Here is a 22,563-nt window from a genome sequence, read left to right as displayed (position 1 = left end):
AGCCAATGTCTATGTTCTTTTGACATGTCTCCATCTTTCCTTGGGCATTTCCTTACTTTCTGCCATTAGATGCTTCTGGCTCATTTTGTATTTCTCTGCCTCAGCCTTGGGATGAGCCATGTCTTCAAGGAGCCCTGGTCCATCTTACTGAAAAGTGCTATTTAGAAACCAGGATCTGGTGCTTGATGTGCTCATTGTTATTGGGGAGACAGGGCTCTGAAGCCCTCTCAGTGGAAGGAGCTAAGGAATACATGTAGGCACAAATGTGCGCGCGCGCACACACACACACACCCTTCTGAATTCTGAACACTGTAAATTCACACTGATATCTCCAATTCAAAGATAGGATGATATACCCTTATCTTAAGTTTTGCTCTTCCTGTGTTTCTAAAGTCTCTTTTCTGATAGTGAGAAGCCTGTCTTCTGTTATCCTTAACATATTAACTGGAATCAAGGTCTCATTTTACTGTCACTCTGCCCCTCACCCACTTGGGCTCTGACTCCCCTTGCTGGTCTGCTTTGTCTCTAAAACCCTACATGGATGCTGCTCATCTTGCTCTGAGCTCTGACACCCCAGGCCAGCTCCCTCCTTGTACAGAGGGCTTTAACTCCCTCATGGGCTTCAACTTCCCATGCCAGGTAGCCCCGCGGGGTGGACTTCCTTCTCCCTCCTGTGGCCTGGGTCACAAAGGTTCCCATTGCTTGATAGAAGTGGACATCTATTTTGCTTCGTTCCATGCAGGGACTTAGGACTAAATTGTTCAGGAAGGGAAAGGACTTAGTTCCTCTTATATTGACCCCTCAGCCAGAACTCTCTTCTCATCTCTGCCTGTTGTCTCAACATCCTACCTTTTATTTAGAGTCCATGGGATCTAGATTCCTATGTAAAAGCAGAAGCAGATACTTTCTAAAACTTACTTCTATTTCCTAAACAATATATCTTTTCAAGGAAAAATTTCTCTGCAATTTAAACCCTATTTTCTTCTTTTAAAAACAATCATAGACTCCTTTTCATAGGTTTCTTGAAGGTATTTTCTTTTTCTGCTTATTGATCATTATGGAAAAAGAAAGTTACTCAGGGCTGATGTTAGCCTGTAGGAAGGTGGACTTTCTCTGTCCCACCCAACTCCCACTCTCAACTCTTTGCAGGTCTAATTTTTTCTTTTCCTTTAGTTCTTGTCTCAAACACTTCCTCTTAGTCTGTACAATTACTCTACACGGAGTAGAGTTTCGCTCTGTTACTTGCTGTCTTAGCCTCTTATGCATTTCTTTTATAGCCCTTATTGCAAATTGAAAAGATTTGATTTGTCCACTTACTTGATTGCTGTCTCTCTATAGAGGAAGGAAGCTCAATGGAAGCAGGCATTTTACAGAATGAGAAAGTCCATGAAGACATGAAAGGATGCTCAACCTCATCATTAATGTAAAAGTGAAATGTCATTTCATGAATCTACCAGATTGCTAAAAATGTAAAGGTCTGTTAAAACTCAGTGTCTGCAAGGGTGCAGAGAAATGGGAACACTTCCTGACTTGCTAGGAATAAATTGTTATGACCACTCTATATGACATTTCGTCACCTAGTGAAACTGCACACATGTGCATGCTTACAATGTCATGACACTGGGAAGGCTTGTTCTCTAGAGAAACTCTGATGAACGTGTGCAACCTTCATAAGAAGAAATGGACAACAATGTTCATATTGCTTGAAATAAAAGAACCTAAATGTTCATTAACAATAAATTAGATGAGGGGCTGGGGATGTGGCTCAAGTGGTAGCACGCTTGCCTGGCATGCGTGCAGCCCTGGTTCGATCCTCGCACCACATACAAACAAAGATGTTGTGTCCGCTGAAAACTGAAAAATAAATACTAAAAAATTCTCTCTCTCTCTCTCTCTCTTTTTTTAAAAAACCAAACAATAAATTAGATGAACAATTGCATTTTAGTGTGATGGAATACTATATGGCATTGAAAATGAACTAAGAGCAAGCATACACATCAGCATGAATTTCATAAACTTGATCTTTTTAAGTGAAAAAAAATCGAGCCACAGAAGAATATTTGCTGTGGTTTGCCTTCCAAAGGTATGCAAGAAACTTGGTCACCAGTGTGGTGATTTTGAGAGGTAGCGGCACCTTGAAGAATTAGGAACTAGTGGGAGATAATTGTATCATTGGAGGTCCTGCCTTGGATGTAGTTCCCTCAGCATCCTGGTTAGTCTTTGTGAGGGTGGGTTACAAAAACAGTGAGCCTGGCTCCTTGATCTTTCTGGCTTCCTGTTTCTCCATGTGATCTCTTCTGCACACATTCCCACCCTTGTGATGCCATCTACTACAAGGCCCTCACCAGAAGCTGAACCTATGGGGCTACCTGATCTTGGACTTTCAGCCTCCAAAACTGTGAGATAAATAAACCTCTTTTCTTTATGCATTAGCCAATCCAAGGCATTTTGTTGTAGCAACAGATCTAACAGACATTTGTAGAATGTTTCCATTTATATAACGGAAATAACATGTATGTTGAGGTGCCCTTGCCTGCTCCTCTGGTCAACGAGGCCTTGGTGGAACTTAGTGGAGGGAAGTGAGGTCTAAGCTGGCGTTTAAGGGCCATCTAGTCTGTTTGGGCTGGTGTAACAAGTTACCATAGCCCGAGTGGCTTATGGACAATAGGAATCCACTTCTCACAGCTCTGGATTCTGGGAAGCCTAAGATCAAGGCTTGGCAACTTCAGTGTCAGGTGAGGGCTTGCTCACTGGCCCAGGTCAATTCACTGAGTCCTGACGAGGGGGAAGGGGTCAAGGAGCCCCTGGGGCCTCTTCAGAAGGGCACTAATCCCTTCATGAAGGCTTTGCCCTTGTGACTGAATCATTCCCAAAGGCTCTCTTGACCCCACCTCCTTGGAGGTTAAGATTTCTACATATGAATTTTAGGGGGACATAAGCATTCAGACCACTGCAAGGGCTGCTTGTCTCTTTTGAGATACAGAAGGGCACAGTGCCCAGGATTCACCCTGAAGGACGTGCCCTTCCTGAGGACTTGCTTGGAGAAGTGGGGAACAAGGATGGCCTGGGGCTGGGCTGGGCCTCCTTCCCTGGGTCCTGGCACAGGTAGGAATGAGAGATCTGGCCTAGCACCAAGGCAACACCTCCCTGCCCTCCGTAATGTCATAATAATAACCATGACGAAGGAGACTCTTAGGGCTACCGCTGCTACAATTGTGATCTGAAACCTCTCCCACAGGCCATGTGCTGAAGGCTTGGTCACCAGCCTGTGACGTTACTGGGAAGTGGTGGAACCTACTGGAGGGAAGTGAGGTCATGAGGCATGCCCTTGGTGGGGACACTGGGGCCCCAGGCCCTCTTCTTGCCCTCCCCTGCTTCCCAGCTGCTGTGAGGTGAGCAGCCTTGCTCCTCTGCATACTCCCTGCCTCATCACAGGACCAAAGTAAGGGGACCAAGCAGCCATACTGGAACCCTTGAAACCGTGAGTGAAAATAAACTTTTGCTCATTTAAATAAATAGTTTACTTCAGGTATCTAGTCATGGTGACAGAAATTGGGCATTGCCGTTTGTTGAGTACTTTTGTACTCGGAGCCTGAAGCTAAGGATTTCTATGCATTATATAACATAACCCTGTGTGGTTAGTGCTGATATCGTTCCCATTTGGAGGCTAATGAAACTAAGGCCTTGAAAGGTAAACTGAGAGACCCAAGGTCTCACAGCCTATATGTGGCAAGGCCAGCATTTGAACCCAAGCCTGTGACTCTGGAGTCCACAGTTTCTCTAGGGAGCAGTGACAGAGTTGAAATGAAATCACTTGAAAGTGTGAGTCCCATTTTTGGGGGGAAGAGGTGTGTTCAACAGGAGGGGTGTGGGTACTGAGACCAACCCAGAGGGCAGAGTCTTGTCTCTGGGTCACACTTATCCTGGGCTACAGCTCCTAGGGTGGTGGCTGGAGCTACCGTTCATCTTTACATTATTGTTTCTGTTTGTCTCTGGTTTTTTACAGCTGCCTCTTCCATGGGTTAAGGGCTGAATGTGTTCAAGTTTCTATGAATGCACTCACACCCAGCAGCCACACCAGAGCTGATACTATAGAATAGAAAGACCTGGGTGTTGTTGCCAGTTCTATCTGCACATTCTGGGCATGTTCTGGAAACTTCCTTTGCTCTCATTTCTTTCTTTAGAAAATGGAAATGATAATATCTGCCTCAAATGTCTCTATAACCTTAGAGGCCAAAAGGTCCAAACCATGCATGGCATAAGTGAAGAAACATCTCTCCTGTAGAAGGGTCACACAGTCACATACACCCCCTCTACCCAGTGGAGCCAGGAATGAAATCCACTTTTCCTGATTTCCAGTTCAAATATATGTAATGCTTTGTAAATTGTGAACAAGGACATTATTCCATAGAGCAGCTCAAGCCCATGGAGAACTTTCTGTGATTTTTTTTCTAAAGCAGCATCTGCTATAACAACATGAAAAGTATCCAGGTTCAGAACTAACTTTGGTTTCCTAGAAGAGAATGAGCCTCCAGCAAGGGCAAACCCCCCTGAACTGTTCATGCTCATCCTACTTGAAATCACTGTCTTGGTGCATGAAATCACAGCATCCCTTGAGAGTCAGCAGAAGCTTCAGATCCCTATGGAGGGGGACTACCTTCTAGAAGGTGCTAAAGGAGAAGCTGGGCACAGGTGAATGGACAGGTCAGCTGACGGATTCCTGTGCTGGGAGCTCACACACAGGCTAGTCCACTTCCCTCTCATGACTCTGGGGACTCTGAGACTTAGAGAAACCGTAACATTCGCTCAAAGTCACACAGCTAGCAAATGGTGGAGTCAGGAGTCAAGTCCAGTCTTGAGAGCCTGCCCTTCCCACCAGGACAAGATTCGTACTGACCAGAGAAGGCGATGGCAAAGATCCCACCCAAGGCTGCATCATGGTGGAACTTGAGCAGGACCTGGTTGGTTGAACTGTGCACTGTCTTCTTGGCCAAGCTCCGGGTGAAGACTCCTAGCTGTGGAGACGTATGCTGAGGCCCATCCCTGCATGTAGGAAAGAAGGTCCTATCATGTCACCAGTCATGGTGGCTGCCTGCTCTCCCTGGTGCCATCAGTGGCCTTAAGAGAGACCAGGAGTAGGTGACTATGACTCTTCTTGCACCCACTGCTCTTTCTCCAATGTCCTAAACACCTCTCTTCAAACCCTCCCAACTCTATCTCCCAATGGAGTTGATAGAATCAGTGAAGCTCACATGGATTCCTATTCTTCTGATTCTTCACCAGCCCAATCCCTTAAATGGACTCCAGGGGCAACATAGGTGCCACAGAGCAGGGCTGAGGGTCTAACTGCAGTCCTCAATCTGAGCAGCCCTGGGCCAGGGCTGAGGAACTGGTGTAGAACCTCATACTGTTATCCAGGTCAGTTCCATTTTCTTTTCCCCAAAGAGACGTAACCACATTGCCTTTCTGGATGCAGAATTTTTTCACCAGAACCTATCTAGTCCCTCCTCTCTTTTCTTAGCAATTGCTTGAAAATTTAGCTAGAAATTAACTCAGGACAGACTGGTTACAATTATATTTTACAATTACTTGGAGTTTTGGAAAAGAATCCCACTATCTCCTGATGATTCCCCAAAAGGTCCTAAGCTCTAAACAAAGGAATTTAAAAATTATACTATCTCTTTCTTCAAAGATTCAGTGGTTTGAAAAAAATACCATCTAGGAAACTTCATTTATTCATAAATAACCTGTATTTTCATTTTAAAATTAACTTGTTATATTATACATCACTTCATAAATCAGTGCTGAACTGTCCAGTTTAATATCCACTAGCCATGTGTAGCTATTTATACTTAAGTTCATGAAAATTAAATAAATTTTAAAATAAGCTCCCTAGTCACTCTAGTTACATCCAGATGCTTAGTAGCACATGTGTCTAGTGGCTACCACATTGACCAAGCACTCATTGGCACACATGTCTAGTGGCTACCATGTTGGATAGCATGGACATAGAACACTCAATTAGTGCAGCACTGGCTCAGCATGAGATGACCAGAGGGACTTCATAAAATTCTACTACTACCATTAATCTTGGTAGCTTATCTATGGTACATGTAGAATGTTGGTTTGAATTCTGGAAACATTGAGGAACGCCTCATTATCCATGCCCACTGCCATTCACATCCCTTTGCTACTTTCACTGGCCCCTATGAGGAACTCATGCTGGGTTCCTCTCATTGCTCTCCCTTTGAAGTATTAGAGTGACTAACTGAAGCTTCAACCCAGCATAGAGCCTGCTAATGCTCCCGTTTAATTGGTTGTCAACATGGCGCCTGGCCCTACCAGATGGTGATGACGTCTCCGGAGGGCTCTATCTGTAGCAAGCTGAGGTTGAGGCGGACACCATGACCAATGGGCACAGTGATCATCCAGACACAGTCCTGGGAGCTGGAGTATGGACTGGGGTAACCCGGGGAGTATACAGTGCCATTGGAAGAGGTGATGTTACCACCGCAGGGAACTGCCAAGGAGGGGACACAAACAGACGGGTGAGTTTTGGAGATCCCCACCCATCTGCAAGTTCAAGGGGCTTCCTAACTAATCCCATTTCCCAGCACCAGTGATCCCATCAGAGGATTGTGTGGATGGTGGGGAAGAGACTGGGCTGAGGGTGGCTGATTCTACCCACTAGCCTCACACCCTGCTAGCCCTCAATTGTCACTGAAGGTGCCTCTGTGGACTGGTCTTACCCTTGGCCTCCTTCTCTTTCTCATGACAGTATCCTGCCAAGAAGAAAGGACGCACAGAAGCTGTCCCCTCTCCTTTCCTAGGAAAGGGGAGGAGCAGGTGCTAGGCTGAGAGCTGCAGTACTTTTTCTGGGAAGAGCTAAGAGATTATAAAAATGTCTCTCTTTCTGTTTGATTTGCTCTCTCTCTATAGTGGTCTTTCTGGACTAGAGTTGAGGATGTTTGTGGGGAGGCTGAGGTTGGGTTCAAGTCATGGATAGGCCATTGATTGACCAGAGAACCCAAGACAAGTCTGTTTCCTCACCAGTAAAGTGAGGTTAGGAACACCACTCATAGAACTGTTGTGGCAACTGGGTGAAATGATGCCTATCTAATATTTAGCCCAGGGCTGTTGATTCAGCTCAGTGGCAAAGACCTTGCTTAGAATATGCAAGGCCCTGGCTTTGACCCCTAGGCACCATGATAAATAAGTGAATGAATAAACATGAGAATGAATGAATAAGCAAATAAACCCTTTGGCCCAATATCTTACCCACCGAGGAGGGATCAACTGCATAGATATGACCCTCTCTCCTTATCTTCCTGTTCTCTAAAAGTAAGGTCCGATTTTAGATTCACTCTGATCTAGGCTTTAAGCAGGGGATGAAGATGCTTGAGGCCACCCTGGTATTGGGACTCAATTGTCAGAGATATTGGTCCAGAGTATTTGCGGCTGATACGGAGCATCAAGCAGATAGCTAGATGGAGGCAGATCAGACTGAGGAAGAAGAATCTCTCCTGCAGAAGGCAGGGTTCCTGTGAATTTATCCTAAATGCATGCACATGGACACACCATCCCTACTCCAGATGGGCAATATTCACTTGGTGCCAGGCAAGGCCTGGGGAGACCGTGGGAACACAACGCTCGAATTTTGTCCTGTGGTACCCACAGTCTACTGGGACCCAGGCAAGAATACCAGCATGGATGGCACAGGATGGGGCAAGTCATCATTGTGAAATGCCATGGGGATATTTGGGGGAACCTGTCATCTGGTCTTCTGAGGGAAGTGTTCCCAGTAGAATTCACCTTTGGGCTCAGACCTGAGGGGTGCTTGGGGCTAAGCAGATCAGAGAGAGGATGGTTACCTAGGAAGAAGCAGCATGGGAAGGAAACAGGGGCCAGGCTGTGCTACATTAGGGTGTGGACTTTACCCCCCAAAGAAGGGATGCCTTGCTGGATTCTGAGCAGGGGAGCATCCTGGGGACTCACTCCCTGCCTGGTGAAGAATGCGCTGAGGCTGTGTGCGGATTGGCTCAGTGAGGCGTGAAGTCTGACCAATGAGGAGGTGCATCTGTCTAATGGTGGCCAGGGATAAGACAGAGGTGGTGGATAGAGAAGGATGCGTGTGAAATAAAATTAGCATGTAGAAAGCAGGACTTGGCACATATGGGAGACAAGCAGAAGGGAAGGCGCCCAAATTAGGGACTCCAGGTGTGCCTGTCACTAGATGGAGATTTCAGCTTCATGGCGGAAACACAGTAAGCCTTTCCAATATGTTGGGATTTAGATGTCTCTGAAATAAGTGGAGATAATAATAATAATAATTATAATAACAAGTGAAGATAATAAGTAAACAATAAGATATTCAGGTATAATGCTCAATAAGGAGATAAAGGGTGCAGACATAGATGGCATTTGGGGACATGAGAAAGAATGAGAGAAAGAAGAGAAGGCAATCTAAAACAAAACTCCAAAGAATAACAACACTTAAGGAACAAAGAAGAGATGACCATAAAAGTGGGTCCAGGCATAAAGGTGGTTAGAAGAGCAAGAAAAGACTGTGCTGATGAGATCAAGGAACGCAGCTTTCTGGGGAGGGAGAAGAGCTTCTGGCTCCGACAGCAGACTGAGAAAGAACTGCTCATCTCTCTCCCGAGATGCCATAAAAGACAAACTAGGAGTAGGAAGGGAACAAAGTCCTCAGTAAAGCTGGTCACGTAGCTTGTGATCAGACAGCAGGTCCAGAATGACCGACCATGCATGGGTTAAAGAAAAAAAAAATGGAACTCAGAAGGGAGCAGAGGCTGCACAACCTCTCAGTCATCCTGGTTCTGGTCAAGGAAGAAGTCCTGAGAAAGTGCCACCTCCAGGCCTTGGTGTGACCAATTTATCAATCTCCAGGAACATGGAGGAAGGAGAGAATAATGCAGGTGTGGGGACAAGTGGAGAGGGAGTAGGCCAGTTTTTAGGAAGAGTCTCATTTTCTTCTTCCTTTGGGAAGGTGCCATGGTTAACTCTATCTCTCTACCCCTCAGCACACTGCTGGGCCCCTACACCCTCATCTGCATCTTCCCTTCCAACTGGGAATGTCTCATTGGATCTTCCCAAGGGCTGGGCATGTCTTTCCCCTGGCTATGGTCCACATCTCCCCCTGGCTAGACTGGGTCACACCCAATGAAAACAGGGTGAATAAAGTTTGCCAGGACTACTGAGTATTGGTGACCCATGGAAGGCAGGAGGAATGTGAGGCTGCTCTGGGTTCGTCTCTATGGTCACCCCAGGAAGGATCAGCAGGGACAAGGGAGGAACGTACCTTCACACCTGGGCAGGGGGTGGTCCCAGTTCCGGTTGGTGCCATGTTGACATGTGAGGACAGGGTGGCCAGTCAGCTGATATCCTGGAAGGCACTCGAAGGTCACTGATTGTCCGACATTGTAGCCAGCTCCCCTCACGATGCCATTGGCAAAGGGCTCTGGGTCTGGGCACTCTTGAAGTTCATAGGCTGGAAAACATCAGAAGAGGTCGTCTCATTCTCTCTGGGTCTTTTCTTTCCAATCACAATATAGGAGCAGCAGAGGGTTAGCGCAGGGTGAAGCACTGAGACTTGGACTCCAATGAACCTTCGGCACCTGCTAGATGTTGGCTTGGGGTCTGCAGTTTTCATCTCTCTCAGTTTTCCTATTTATAAAATGGTTATTGTGAGGACCGAGTAGAATCTCAGATGCATAGCCTTTGCACAGCACTGGCACATGGTAAGAGCTCAAAAAATGTTATCTAGGGCTGGGGCTGTAGCTCAGGGGTAGAGTGCTCACCTAGCATACCTAGCTAGCTCACCTAGCACTGGGTTCGATCCCCAGCATCACATAAAAATAAAATAAAGGTATTATGTCTACCTCCAACTAAAAATATATATATATATATATTAAGAAAAAGTATTATGTATTGTTAGTGTCCCCATGGGAAAAGGAGGCTCAAGGGATACACTGCTAGGTTGAGCTGCTATTCACTGAGCACCCATCTGGGGCCAGGCATCGGCCTAGGTGCTTTCGTGTTGTGAATCTCATGCAACAAGGTTCGAGATCACAAACATAGGAAGCAGCAGTGAGGGCAGGAGTGGACCTGTCGACTCTGCAGGATTATAACCAACAAAGAAGGAAGGACAGAAGGAATCTGGTGGAAGTCAGCCAACCTGCAGCAAGGAGACCAACTTTGCAGAGGGACGAGCTGGGTTGGTAGGAATGTGTGACTGTCATGCAAGCGAGTCCCTCCAAAGAGCAGAAACGCGGTCCCCATGAGAATGTGTGGGCCCAACTCAAAAGAAGATGCCTTAATGGGCAAGGCTGAGGCCCATCCAAAATGGGGAGGTGCTGAGGGAGATGCCCAGCGGGCACCGCAGAGCAAAGCCTCCCACTAATTGGGTCCACAGGACGAAGACTGTTCTCTGTGGTAGTAATTGGGCCCATTCTGCAAAGGAAATCATTTTAAGGAGGAGAAGGCCTGATCCCCCAGTGGAAGCTCTCAGGGGGAGTAGATGAGCCAGAAAGAATGCTCCTGAAATGTATGCGTTTATCGCATGTAATGACAATGTAAATAATGATGGCCTCTCAGCTGAGGTTTCCCGTGCACCCATTCTGCCATCATGGCGGAGGTCTGTGCTTCCACTTGAGACTGTAGAGAGAAGTCTCAGTTGGGAGAGCTGGGCAGGTTTCCTGAGAAATCACTGAGATAACTGGGTGTGTTAGAAACAAAGCAGTCCTTAGTGGGAGTGGGTGGGCTGGAGAAGAGGCCCTGTCACTGGGGGGGGGTGGTGGTGGTAGGGCCACAAAAGTCTTGGTGGAGGCAGGGAACCTGGTGCCCAGGGAGGCCACTGGGTGGGATGGGGTGGGACATTTCAGAAAGCCTGGGTGGGAGCTCGGTGGACCCAAGGACTCTGAGGAGCCTGAAGAGGGGGCCCAGCGTCGCTCTGGGAGTGTTCGGGTGGAAGGAGCTTTTCAAAAGGAGAAAAACTTCCGTGAGACTCTCTGGATTCCTTTCAAACTGCTGAGACAAAAATCTCAGGGCCTGGTCCCTGGAAGGAGCTTCCAAGGCAGAGGTGGGACCTGGGGGACAGAACTAAACCCTCTGAGGAGAACTCACTGCATTACCCAAGGCAGGACTCTCAGGGACAGGAGCTGGGTTGTCCCAAAGGAGACACTTCAGTGAGAACACATGTGATCTCAAACAAAGGGCCACCATTTAGAACATTAATAGCGAGGATGCCTAAGATTTTGGAACCGTGATATATGTCTTAATCATTATGAAAAGTTCTAGATGAACATGATCCTCCTCGGAGTGTGAAAGGAGTGAGTTAGAAGCCCCATCCTGGAAACCCTGAGTGTCCAACTAAGGCATTTGGAGGAAGAGGGAAGAGCTGGACTTCTTCCAAGGACAGCCGAAGGACCACAGGGAGCTGGGCCTGTTTGACAGAACTAGCCTCAGTGGGGACAGATGGCTCTTCCATAAAGCTGGGTCTTCCCATGAAAGGAAAGCCTGGGGAGGGGGCAATGCCCAGAGCTTGTTTACAAGGATGACTCCACAGGGATGAGGGAGGGGTACACGAGAATGCCAGCTTATCAGGCCGGGAGAATTGTCTGGGCCTTCACAGACTGGAAGTACCTGGGCTTCTGGCACCAGAGACAACCTAGTCTGAGAGGTGGGGTCTCTCAGACAAAAAGCCTTAATGGAAGCTGAGCTCCATTCTCAGGGCAGCAGGTGACCTGAGGCCACGTGTGGCTCCACAGGTGTCATGTTACGTGGGCAGGTGTGGAGGAAGCAGTGGACTTGTAACTCAGGGGAACTCAGGGCAAATTCTGAAGGTGAAATCTGGGTTGTCCCAGGTGGAGGCTCCCCAGTGGACATCACTGGCCTCTCCTGGTGCAGTGTTGAGTCTCCAAGTGCAAACTCCGGCCCTCCCTCCCACTGTCTTCCCCACAGGGAAGATCCTCTGAGGAGGGCTGGGTTTCTTGGATGTGTGATGCTCAGTGGAAGCAGCAGGCATGTCACAGAGGGAAATGCTGTCCCAGAGTGATGTCCTGTTGTCCTGAAGCCTGAGGGACAGTTGGGCTCCTTGTGCAGAGCAGGTTCTGCAGGACTCTCTCCAAGGAAAGGGGAAGTCTGGGGTTGGGGGATCATCTGAGTCAGGGGCTAGGACCCTGGGGGGTGGTTAGGAGTCAGTGGAAAGTCTGAGGTTGCCATCCAAGGACAATCTTTACAAAGACAAGTGGGCTTACACACCGGGCCAAGCAAGAGTCACTGTCCTATCACAATGGACTCAGTAGAAGGACTGTGGCCATCTGTGGGTGAAGAGCACAGTACTGTCCTGTAACAATGGTGGTGTTTCCACAGTTCTATTTATCAGAGAGGACAGACCTCAGGGAGAGAGCTCCACGGTTAGATTGTGTCTCCTTCATATTCAGATATGAAATCTTAACCCTCGACACCTCAGAATGTAATTTATTGGGAGAAAGGACCTTCACCTATCTTACCTACATTAGTCTTTAGGGTGGACCTTGATACGGCTGATGTATTCATAAAAAGGGGAAATTTCAGCAACCTCTGTACTATTTTCCATAATGGCTCTAATTTACATTTCCACTAAAGGCAGAAGGGCTCCTTTTGCTCCAAGTCTTCCCCAACTGCAGAAAAAATGATAACTGTTTAAGGTGATGGACATGCTAACAGCCCTGATTTGATCAGACACAATGCATACATGTATGGAAACACCATATCACACCTCCTAAATGTGTATGATTATTAGGTGTCAATCAAGAAAGGAGAGGGGCTTGGGGATAGACACATCTGGAGAACACCATGAGCAGATGAAGCCAGAGACCAGAGAGCCAAGCAACTCCAAAAATGAAGATGCTGCAAACCACCCAGAGCTAGGGAGACACCTGGACCAGTTCCTGCCTCAGAGCCCAGGAAGGAACCAGCCCTGCCAACACCATGATCTTGGACTCCCTGAGCCAGGGTTGCCAGACAACAAGTTGCTGTGGCTCAGGCCACTGGGTTTGTGGTCCTCTGTGATGGCCACCCTAGCAAAATAAGTCACAGGGGAGGCATTGGTGGGAGGTGCTGTGTCTATCCCAGTAAGGTGCACTGACCTGGTACTTGGGACCAGGTCTCTCCTGTGACAGTCCACTGTGAGACACCATGGCCATCTAATGCATCCCAACCCACTGAAGAGGTTGCCCTCTCCACTTGATGGGCACACTCTGTGACAAGCCCACACGTTGCTTCCCTGAGGGCAGCAGCCTCATTACTATCAGCACTGTTTGCTCTTAACTGAGGCCCTCCCGCCAAGGGCCCTGACACAGGTGACAAGCCTAGTCATGCTCTCTGAGGGTTCCTGCCCCAGCCAGACATGCACACTGAGGAGCATTCCCTGTATAACTAACCCAGCTGCAGCCACCTGGTGGGACACCCTTTAAGGCCAACCCTGGATGAGAAGCCCAGTCCTTGTTCAGTACTCCTCTGACAAGGGAAAAGCTGTCTCAGAAAAATACAAACAGCATGGTGCTCTTTATACAGAAAACATGGCTGAAAACTTTGTGGAGCATTCCTGATTCTTCCTGGTCACATATAACATAGGCCTGTTCAGAAAAACGTCTGAGAAGTTCACATCAAAAGAACAGTGGTTATTTCTGGAGAATAAACCTGGGTTTAGAGGCTGTAGACAGACTGTTAGCTTTCAGCCAGAATGTTCCTCTTTCTCTCTCTTCTTTTTCTAACCAGGTGACTATGTTGGTGGATTGTTTGTGTGATTAAAAATTAACTTGAAAAAAAAGATATTCACAAAACAGCATTTATAGTATGATTCTATTTTACTAAAATAGATTCTATCTTACTAAAGATGTAGTAAGAGAACTACAACAGGAGAATAGGGAAACATGAATTATACTGTTAAAAGCTGGTATATCCGCATAGGGTAGTAATGGATGGGATTTGAAGGGAATTCTGACTCTCTATGATGTGTGGTATAGCATAAATATTTGTGTCACCTCCAAATTCACAATAAAACTTAATTCCCAGTGTGAAGGTATTTGGAGATGGGGTCTTTGAAAGTCTTCCCTCGTGAATAGGATCAGTGCCCTGATAAAGGAGGCCTAGGAGATATCCTTTCCTCCCTCTGCCAAGTGATCACAGCTGGAAGGCACTGCCTACCACCCAGAAATCAGGCCCTCATCAAACATAGAATTTTCCAGCACTTTGATCTTGGCCTCTCCACCCTCCAGAACTGTGAGAAATAAATTTCTATTTGTAAGCGCCCCCAGTCTGTGATATTTTGTTATAGCAGCTTGTGTTGACTAACACAATGTGCTCACAAAAACCTCTATAATGTTTTCATTTTTTTAAAAAGCATGTACTGAATTGGGAAAAATACTAAAAATATGAAAAAAATCAGTGGAAGAATCTGGGAAGAGTTTAGAATAAATGATTAAGTCAGTCTTGGTAGGAAAGCATTCAAGCAAGAAGTTGGGCCTACTATGTGATGGGCCATCTGTCACTTATGGCTATGGGGATTGTGCCCAACAGCTGCACAGGTTGGGCACAATCCCCATAGCCATAAGTGACAGATGGCCCATCACATAGGGGAAACCTGAATTGGATTGGGAAGGGGCCTTTCCAGGAAAAGTGTACCAGCAGCAGTGAGGCCTGCTGTAGGGTTTTGCCTTAGGAAGTTGAGCCCCTTGAGCATGGTTGGGCCTCACACAGGAAAACCCATCTCATAGTGCCAGGGGGTGCTACTTGGGTTGTTATTAGAATCCTCCAACCTGACATAGGAAGAGCTTTGTTGGCAGTTATGGGGCCTGATTTACAGGGAAGGACCCTGAGGTTATAGTTTAGCTTCTCAGGCCTGAGGGGAAATGGCTGTTTGGATGGTCAGGGATTCAAAAAGGAATTTGCCCAGGGAAAGCTGATGGGTCTAGACATTTGTGGAACCTCAGAGGGCATGTGGGGCCTGCCACTCTGGGAAAGTGGCAGTACTTAAGCTGTCAAAGGGGAGATCCTAAGGGCCAGGAGGCGTGCCTCTAGAGGACAGCCTCTGCACAGGCCTGCTGCCCCACCCCACCCCGCCCCTCCTAGGGTTCTCTCTCCCCCATATGGAGGGCTGGGAAGATGGGTGGCTTGGGGCAGGAGATGAAGGTGGACACAGGAGCTCACAGGGCACTCCTGACCTTACCCTGATACTCCAGCTTGAATCCAGGCCGGTTCTGGGAGTGATCGCTGTGGAAATACACGGTGGTCTCATGGGAGGTGGAGAGCAGGGCGCTGGGGAGCTCGCTGCCGCTGAACCTGCCCATCATGCGGCTGGTTTCGTAGGGGCCGTTCCGGATTTCTATGAAGTCATGGTTGGGCTCCGTGGAGAAGTTCAGGAACTGGATGTGAGCTCCTGGGAGCACAATAGAGGCAGATAAAGCCACGGCCACGCAGTCCTGCTTCAAGTGTGCCCCCAGGAAAGCATCCCCAGCTGAGCCCCTACCAGGGGAGTTCCCACCACTGACTTCCCACCAGTCACGGCAGCCAGGATGTGCTTTTTGAGTTGCTGGTTCAGTTCCTTCTCTTGCCTTTAGGTTGGACCCCCCCACCACCAAAACCTGTTATTCATTCCAAAGTGAAGGCATTGAACATTTCAGAGCTCCACTCTGAGTCCATCTGACTTCCCTGAATGCAAAGTTCAAGATCATCCCTGATTTAAGTGAGTGACAAGTCTAATATCAATATAAAGATAGCCTCACTAAAATAAACGCTTTACTTAAAAATAACAACCCCATACTTACTCAAAAGGCATGACCTTTAAAACTGGTATTTTCTATTTCTAGTATTTTCTAGAACCTTTCACATGACTCAGAAACACAAGGCTTAGAAGTCTACATTGTCCCGTCTGTTCCATTAAGAAGCCAAATGAAGTTCACACTTTTGGGGATCTTAGTGGGTTAATCAAGATCTCTTAGCAACCTGACAGGTGAAATGAATCTAATTAAGTCCCTAGTTTACATATTTATATGTGCTTTGGAGAATGGGAGGTAGGAACATGAATATCTGTTTACTGTTAAGATTTTTCAAAATTGGATTACTTTGAAAAAAATGTTACTGGGCTGAGGCTCTGGCTCAGCCGTAGCATACTTGACTGGCATTTGTGAGGCACTGGGTTCATTTCTCAGCACCACATATAAAGAAAGAAAGAAAGAAAGAAAGGTCTATCAATAACTAAAATATATATATATATTTTAAGTGTTACTGAAGAACTCTCTTTACTGAGCATAGGAAAATACCCACAATACATTGTGGTTTGAAAGTCAGATTTCAAACTAGCATGTAGAATCCAATTCTAATTTTCTTGGGTGAAAAAACCTAGAAGAATATTCATTCATTCTCCCACAATATTTTCTGAACATCTGCCCTGCAGTAGGACTGTGCTTGGCATTCTAAAGGATGAACAAGATCAGAGAGTCTTCAAGAGCATTATATTTTAATGGTGGGGACTAAAGCTGTTACCGATTATCTCTGCATGATAGGATTACAGACTGATTCTGATTTTTCAAATTTGCTCATCTGTATTTTCTAATTTTCTTAGAATGAACACATTTATGTAATTGAATTGCTTTTGCAACTGATTATGTGAAGAATAAAATAAAGATTTGACATATAATGTTGAGGACCCTTCACTTCCTGCCCTGTCCCATCCCCCCTCCTTTCTTCCACAGAAGTCACCAGTGTGAATTTGGAAGATATCCTTCCAGTTTAGCTGTAGATGCTTAAATATATGTGTGGGTTTACTGTATTTTAAACATTTACATAAATGATATTATGTTGTACATACAGTTTTAAAAACTTATTTGTTACTCAATACTGTGCTTTCCAAGGTCAATCCGTGTTAATATACAAAAATACAATGCATTCATTTTAACTACATATTAAGCAAGTCTATCTCATGATTACCCAAACACACAACTCACCCTCCTTCTAATGAAACTGTAGACTGTTTCCAAGTTACAGTTTTGTGATGAGCATCTCTACCCATTGCCAGTGGAGACTGTGCCTGCCATTCCACCCACTGGGCACCTTTCCATATTGGAGAGCACTGTCCCTGCGTGCCCATAAAGGGCTCTTTAAGGAGCTGTTGGAAAGAGCTGGGCTGTGCTCGCCATCTAGTGGTAGCAGTGTATAAATGCAGAGGCTCTTTATCCACCTGCAGGGGAGGGGGGGACCTTGGCCTGTGTGACCCAGCCCGAAGCAGCTTTGCTTCCTACAGGTAAGCACCCAGGATTTAGAGACAGAGCGTCTGTGTGGATGAACATAGGCCTCACGGGGAACAGGCGCCTGTTTAACCTCGTTTGCCTCTGCATGTGGCCCTCTCCCTGCCCTCTGTCAGCCTATGTTCCTCTGCTCCAAGCCTGAATGTAGAGCTATGGGGGCTCCCAGATCCCCTTTGCTCAACCCCTCAAAAAACTGGGGTCTTCCAGGGCTGCCAAGGTGTCATCACTTCAGTAGATGGTGCTACCTAAAAGACTCCGGACTTAGGAAGGTCATCAACCTCTTCCTTCCCTTTCAGGTGGCTTTAAAGAAGCCCAGTGAGACCTAGTTGTCTAATCAGAAGACACACTCCTGGCCAAATAAAAGACAAAGTGAGCAATCTTCATTTCTGAGGCTCCTAGTCTGGGAGGTTCCAGCCTGTCCAGAATAATTCCCTTGGGACATTCTCTCCTAAGAGCAGAGCAATTGATGATTTGGGTGAGATGACCCCTGTGTACAGCCCATCAATTTCCTGTCAGTGCACAGCCTTTATCCCTTCAACAGGGGATATTTGGGGTCAAATTATATTCCTGTGCATGATGCATGAATCGCCAGCAGTTAAATTTCATACCCAGATTAATGTCCTCCACACCCAGCAACCTGCTATGCCTGGTATATAGTCCATATCCCCTCCCCTACTGCCCTCCCAATCTCCAGGCCAGCTAGAATGTGCCTAAGAAGAATGCAAACTCGATTTCATATTGACCTTGGCTCAATTTAATTAGGATGATAAATCGGATAGGAGAATTAAAAGCACAACTTGAGGCCCAGTCTTGGTAGAATAGATTTCTTCTTCTTCTTTTTTTTTAAACTGTCCTTGGGTAACTTCTCATTCCACATCTCTGGATTTTAGTTCATTACTCAAATGATAATGATGGAAACCCCTAAGATTCCTTCCCCCTTGCACTTTCATCTCTGTCATTCTTTTCTTTTCTTTTATTTTTTATTTTTAGGTGGACACAATATGTTTATTTTATTTTTATGTGGTGCTGAGGGTCGAACCCAGCGCCCCACGAATGCCAGGCGAGCGCACTACTGCTTGAGCCATATCCCCAGTCCTCATCTCTGTTATTCTTAATGCATCCTCAGGATTGATGCAAAAGGTCACTGAGGGGGACTAGAGAAGCATAGCACTGATCAGATGTGGCCGAGGTTGTGCTGAGATGGCTGCAGACCACTGTTTTAACCCAGGGGCCTGGGCCAGAGGCGCCACCTTCCCTAGGAGGCTGTGGAGACTCACCAAAGCCCACAGGCAGCGCTATCTTCCAGGAACAATCCATGTTGCTAGGGTAGTTGCCTGGAAAGCCGGGGCTCAGGATCACCCCCTCCAACTCTTCCACTGCTCCTCCGCACTGCGCTGTGACAGGGACATGAGACAGGGCATTAGGACAACATCAAGGAGACGGCAGTGACATACCAATATCTGGCAGCTTTTACAGCAGCTACTTCAAACCTTTCCAGAGTCATAAGCCCCTTTGAGAATCCAAAGGAATCCCCCACAACAGTGTACACCTGGGCAAAACTGAGTCTGTAAATTCAGGAAGTAAAGCACACTCTAGGGTAAGTAGGAGTCCACACACCCAAGTGATGGCTCTTGACCTTGAGATCAAGATCACAGATCAGTGCCCTTATGAACAAGGCATGAAGGAAAAATGACAGTGGTCCACTCCATGAGAAGTCTGACCATGTCTTACACTATCACCCAACTCTCCCTCTCCTCATTTCATAGCCCAATCGACTCTTCCAAGACTGCAGAAAAACGAGGAAGGGAAGGGAAGGGATCGATATGCAAACTGTCCCCACTCTGTGCCAGGCTTTTTCCAAGGGGCAAACCTCCTGGGATTTTTCATTTGCGGGCCAGAGGTTTCCAAAAGTCATGACAGCTTTGAATGAGAGAGGTTACATCAGTCCAAAACTGCACTTGGAACAAATCCAGAACATCAAATAATTATTTTTTCCTGACTTGAACTTGAACTCAACAATATACCACTAAAGGATGGAATTGAATGGATGTAAAAATCCAGGCTCTCTTACCAATACAGAGTGGAGGTGGGTAGTTCCATCTCCTCACCGTCCCAGGCATACAGGAGATGTGGGCATGGCCCTGGAGGAATTAGAAACAGGGATGTGCTGACTGTCCCCAGGGGCACAACTGTATGAACAACCCAGAACAGGGGCCTCGTGTTAAGGAACAAGATATACGAAGACACAAAGGTCCACTGTGGGATTTCAGGTAAAGCAGAGGGAGAGTGATTTTGGAGGAAGGCCAATTATTAACAACCATTACCGAAGAATTCTCATTACTAAAGGTTTCCTTGCGAGATTCCTTTAATTACTAAATTCCCTCATGGCCTTAAAAGGAAAATTAAATTTTGTTAAGGTCCAATCACACCCAGCTTTGCAGGAACATGTTCTAGACTGGCTTGCGCTGAATTGTTAAAGTTAGTAAAATCTGTCTTCTGCATGAACAGCTCCGGGATAGGATAATGTCCTCATGGGAACAGGTCCTCATGGGAATCAGGGCTGCTCCCTGCTCTTTGATGACAAGCACCTCTGCTGAGGCAAAACTGGCCAATCGCAACTCAGGGGACACCTGTCCTGCCTTGGGGTGTCGAGGGGAGGTACCTGGAGGGCATAGCCCGGCTCACACTGGAAAGAGACCACATCGTTCACCAAGTAGCGCTCGCCGGTCTTCACTCCATTACTGGGCACAGCAGGTTCTGGACAACTGCTCAAGCCCACCGCTGGATGAGACAGAGGCAGACAGAGAGGCGAAAGGACAAGCCAGCAGGTCAAGGGGACAATAGGTTCAGGGCTTTCCTGGCAGCAGGGAGGGTAAGGCGGGGGCCCACCTGTGCTTTCTTTGGCTTTAGGCCAGTGTCTCCCACCCTTTACACCTCATAGTGCACAGGCCAAATGTCCCAGGTGCAGGAGGCTATCATCCTGGAGACTCGGGCTGCCCTGCCTGCCCACTGTGGGCCAGGGAGCTCTGGGTCCTGGTTGTAGACCCCCAAGCCTCTCTGGGGAGCCTCTCCCATGTCTCCCCTGCTGCCTGCTCCCAACCTCCCAACTGCTCTCCCTCCTCCTTGCCCTAACACAGTTCCTTTGGGCTGAGATGCTGGAGGGGGCCAGATGCCTGGCTATCCCTGATGGTCCAATAGCCGGATCTTAGAATGTCCTGGGAGAAGTTTGCCAGCAGATAAGACTCTCCTCTGCCTTATTTCTCCAGTTGTTTTTGAGGTCGGTCTGGCTTCTTCTTGGGAGAAGTACTGGCGGCTCTTCACATTTGGCCTTCCCTGGTCAGTGCTGGCCCTCACTTACTGCCTGACCTCATAACAGCCGCTGGCTTATCCTCTGCTCCAAGCTGCTGACCCAGTCCACCTGCCCTCATAGGCAACTGACATTGCTTTAGATCTCTCCTTGAATCATGGGCCTTCCTTGCTGAGAGGCCTGAAGTGGGTCCCTGTGGCCTATCAAACCAAGCCCAGGCTTCTCATCCTAGGCCTCTGGCACCTTTGCAATCCTGGCCAGGTAGGTCTTTTCTCTAAATCACCCTTGCTCTCCCTCTTGGCTTTTCAACTTCAACCTCTGCTCATTTAGTCCTCACCTTAAGCCCTGCATTGTACCCGGGGCTTGGCGGGGGCACCTGTCCTCATCCTCCTGCTCCTGAACCATAGTCCCCTTAGGAGCAACACTCACTGAGCATGTGCCATGAGTGAGGCCAGGCTGGGAAGGCACATGCCTCCTGAATCCCCTCAAGGCAGGCCTTAGCCCCCATTTCTCAGAGGAGAACCCTGGCCAAGAGAGGCCGGGCCTGTGCCCTGGAGCCACAGAGCTGGAACTCACATAGAGCCCAGTCTGCCAAGAGGAGGCCCAGCTCCGGCCAGCTGCCCTACTGCCTGATCTGACCCCTCCTTTTCTCATCCCCATCCCCCAGGTCTCCAACTCATCCTCAGCCTGCTGAGTCCCTTTCTGGCTGAAACAGTACCCAGAAGGGCAGGGCTCCTGCCAGGGAGCTTTGTGCTTCTCCTGTGCCCCACAGAAGCCCATCTGCAGGTAGAGGCACTTCAGACGCACAGAATAAATTCCTGTGTATTGGTGGACAGAACATGGAGTGCCCTTCTCCAGGAACTAGGAGGCAAAGGGGTGACTGTGTGCTGGGTGCTCTGTTTGCTCTAAGCTATGCTTCTGCACCCAGGGAGGCAGGACAGGGGGTGGGGGCACTAGCGGGGCAGCCTCTGCCCTCCTGGTGGCTCCCTGGAGAGATACAGGCTCCCAGGGTGTCTAGTGCCTTCAGGGAGCCAGGTGTCCATGGAAAAGGAACAGAGAAGGACTGGTCAGCCAAAGCCACCAACCACCAGCCCCATCTTCTTTTGTAGCCCTCATGCTATATTCAGAAGTGACACTAATAATATATTTTGTTTCTTTTGAGGACAATTTACATTTAGCGAAATGATGCCCTATACGTGTACATAGTCAAGTGTGATTGTCATGGTGGTAAATATACCTGCCCCTGTACCACCCAACCCCCATCAAACTTACAGAGCTGCTCTCCCTCCAGAAGGCCCTCCCACCCTTCCCAGGCAGCTCCTGTCCTACTTGTTCTTTGAAGACATGAGTGTGACTCTCGGATGTGAAGCCTCTTTGGGCCTGTGTCCAAAAACTCAGCAAAAGAGACAAAAGACCCCAAGGACAAGGATTAAAACAATCTCCCAGCTGAGCCCAAGGACTTCACCTTGGCTGTTCAGGTCTCTTTCTCAACAATGCACCTCACTATTTAGTGGGGGTGGTCACAGCTTAGGGACTTGAGGTGTATTCCTGGGAAGGTAGTTGTGACTGGAAGGAGAAGGGGGCAGAGAGCAGAGGGGAGAGAGAACAAAAGAGCATGGTGGGGGGAAGGGCACCAGGGCAGAAAACGAGGCTGGAGAGAGGAAAAGCAGGAGGAGGGAAAAGTCCCTTCTTACGCTCTCGCTCTCACGCTGAGCAGCTTGGTTTTAATCTGTGCTTACAACAAAGGAAAAATTATTTTTTTATCCTATGTAATTTATTACTTTTGAAAGTGTATTGTTCCAACTTCCATTTCAATTTAATAAAAATTAAACATGAATCATAGAGGAGATGTGACTCTACGGCACCCCTCACCATTTGCGTCTGCAATAGCAGCTCATTCTCCATCTTCTGCACCCTCTTTATAGAGTATCAACAAAACACAACGACAGG

The 22,563-nt window shown here is 47.5% G+C and overlaps 1 protein-coding gene across 1 annotated transcript in view; it reads right to left on the bottom strand.

Annotated features, from left to right (window-relative positions):
* The window catches only part of Csmd2 (CUB and Sushi multiple domains 2), a 535,133-nt gene that overhangs the window by 65,828 nt on the left and 446,742 nt on the right, over nucleotides 1-22,563 (bottom strand). Inside the window, exons 38-44 of the mRNA XM_076862996.2 lie at nucleotides 19,969-20,087; nucleotides 19,378-19,447; nucleotides 18,584-18,700; nucleotides 15,230-15,439; nucleotides 9,320-9,508; nucleotides 6,343-6,520; nucleotides 4,898-5,043 (exon numbers count right to left, since the gene is read on the bottom strand). Of these exons, the coding sequence (XP_076719111.2) occupies nucleotides 4,898-5,043; nucleotides 6,343-6,520; nucleotides 9,320-9,508; nucleotides 15,230-15,439; nucleotides 18,584-18,700; nucleotides 19,378-19,447; nucleotides 19,969-20,087 (1,029 nt within the window). The remainder of the gene's footprint in view (nucleotides 1-4,897; nucleotides 5,044-6,342; nucleotides 6,521-9,319; nucleotides 9,509-15,229; nucleotides 15,440-18,583; nucleotides 18,701-19,377; nucleotides 19,448-19,968; nucleotides 20,088-22,563) is intronic.

The sequence above is a fragment of the Callospermophilus lateralis genome, chromosome 7 (genome assembly GCF_048772815.1).
Source record: "Callospermophilus lateralis isolate mCalLat2 chromosome 7, mCalLat2.hap1, whole genome shotgun sequence".
NCBI classification, from domain to species: domain Eukaryota; kingdom Metazoa; phylum Chordata; class Mammalia; order Rodentia; family Sciuridae; genus Callospermophilus; species Callospermophilus lateralis.
This window is presented reverse-complemented; position numbering and strand designations above follow the sequence as displayed.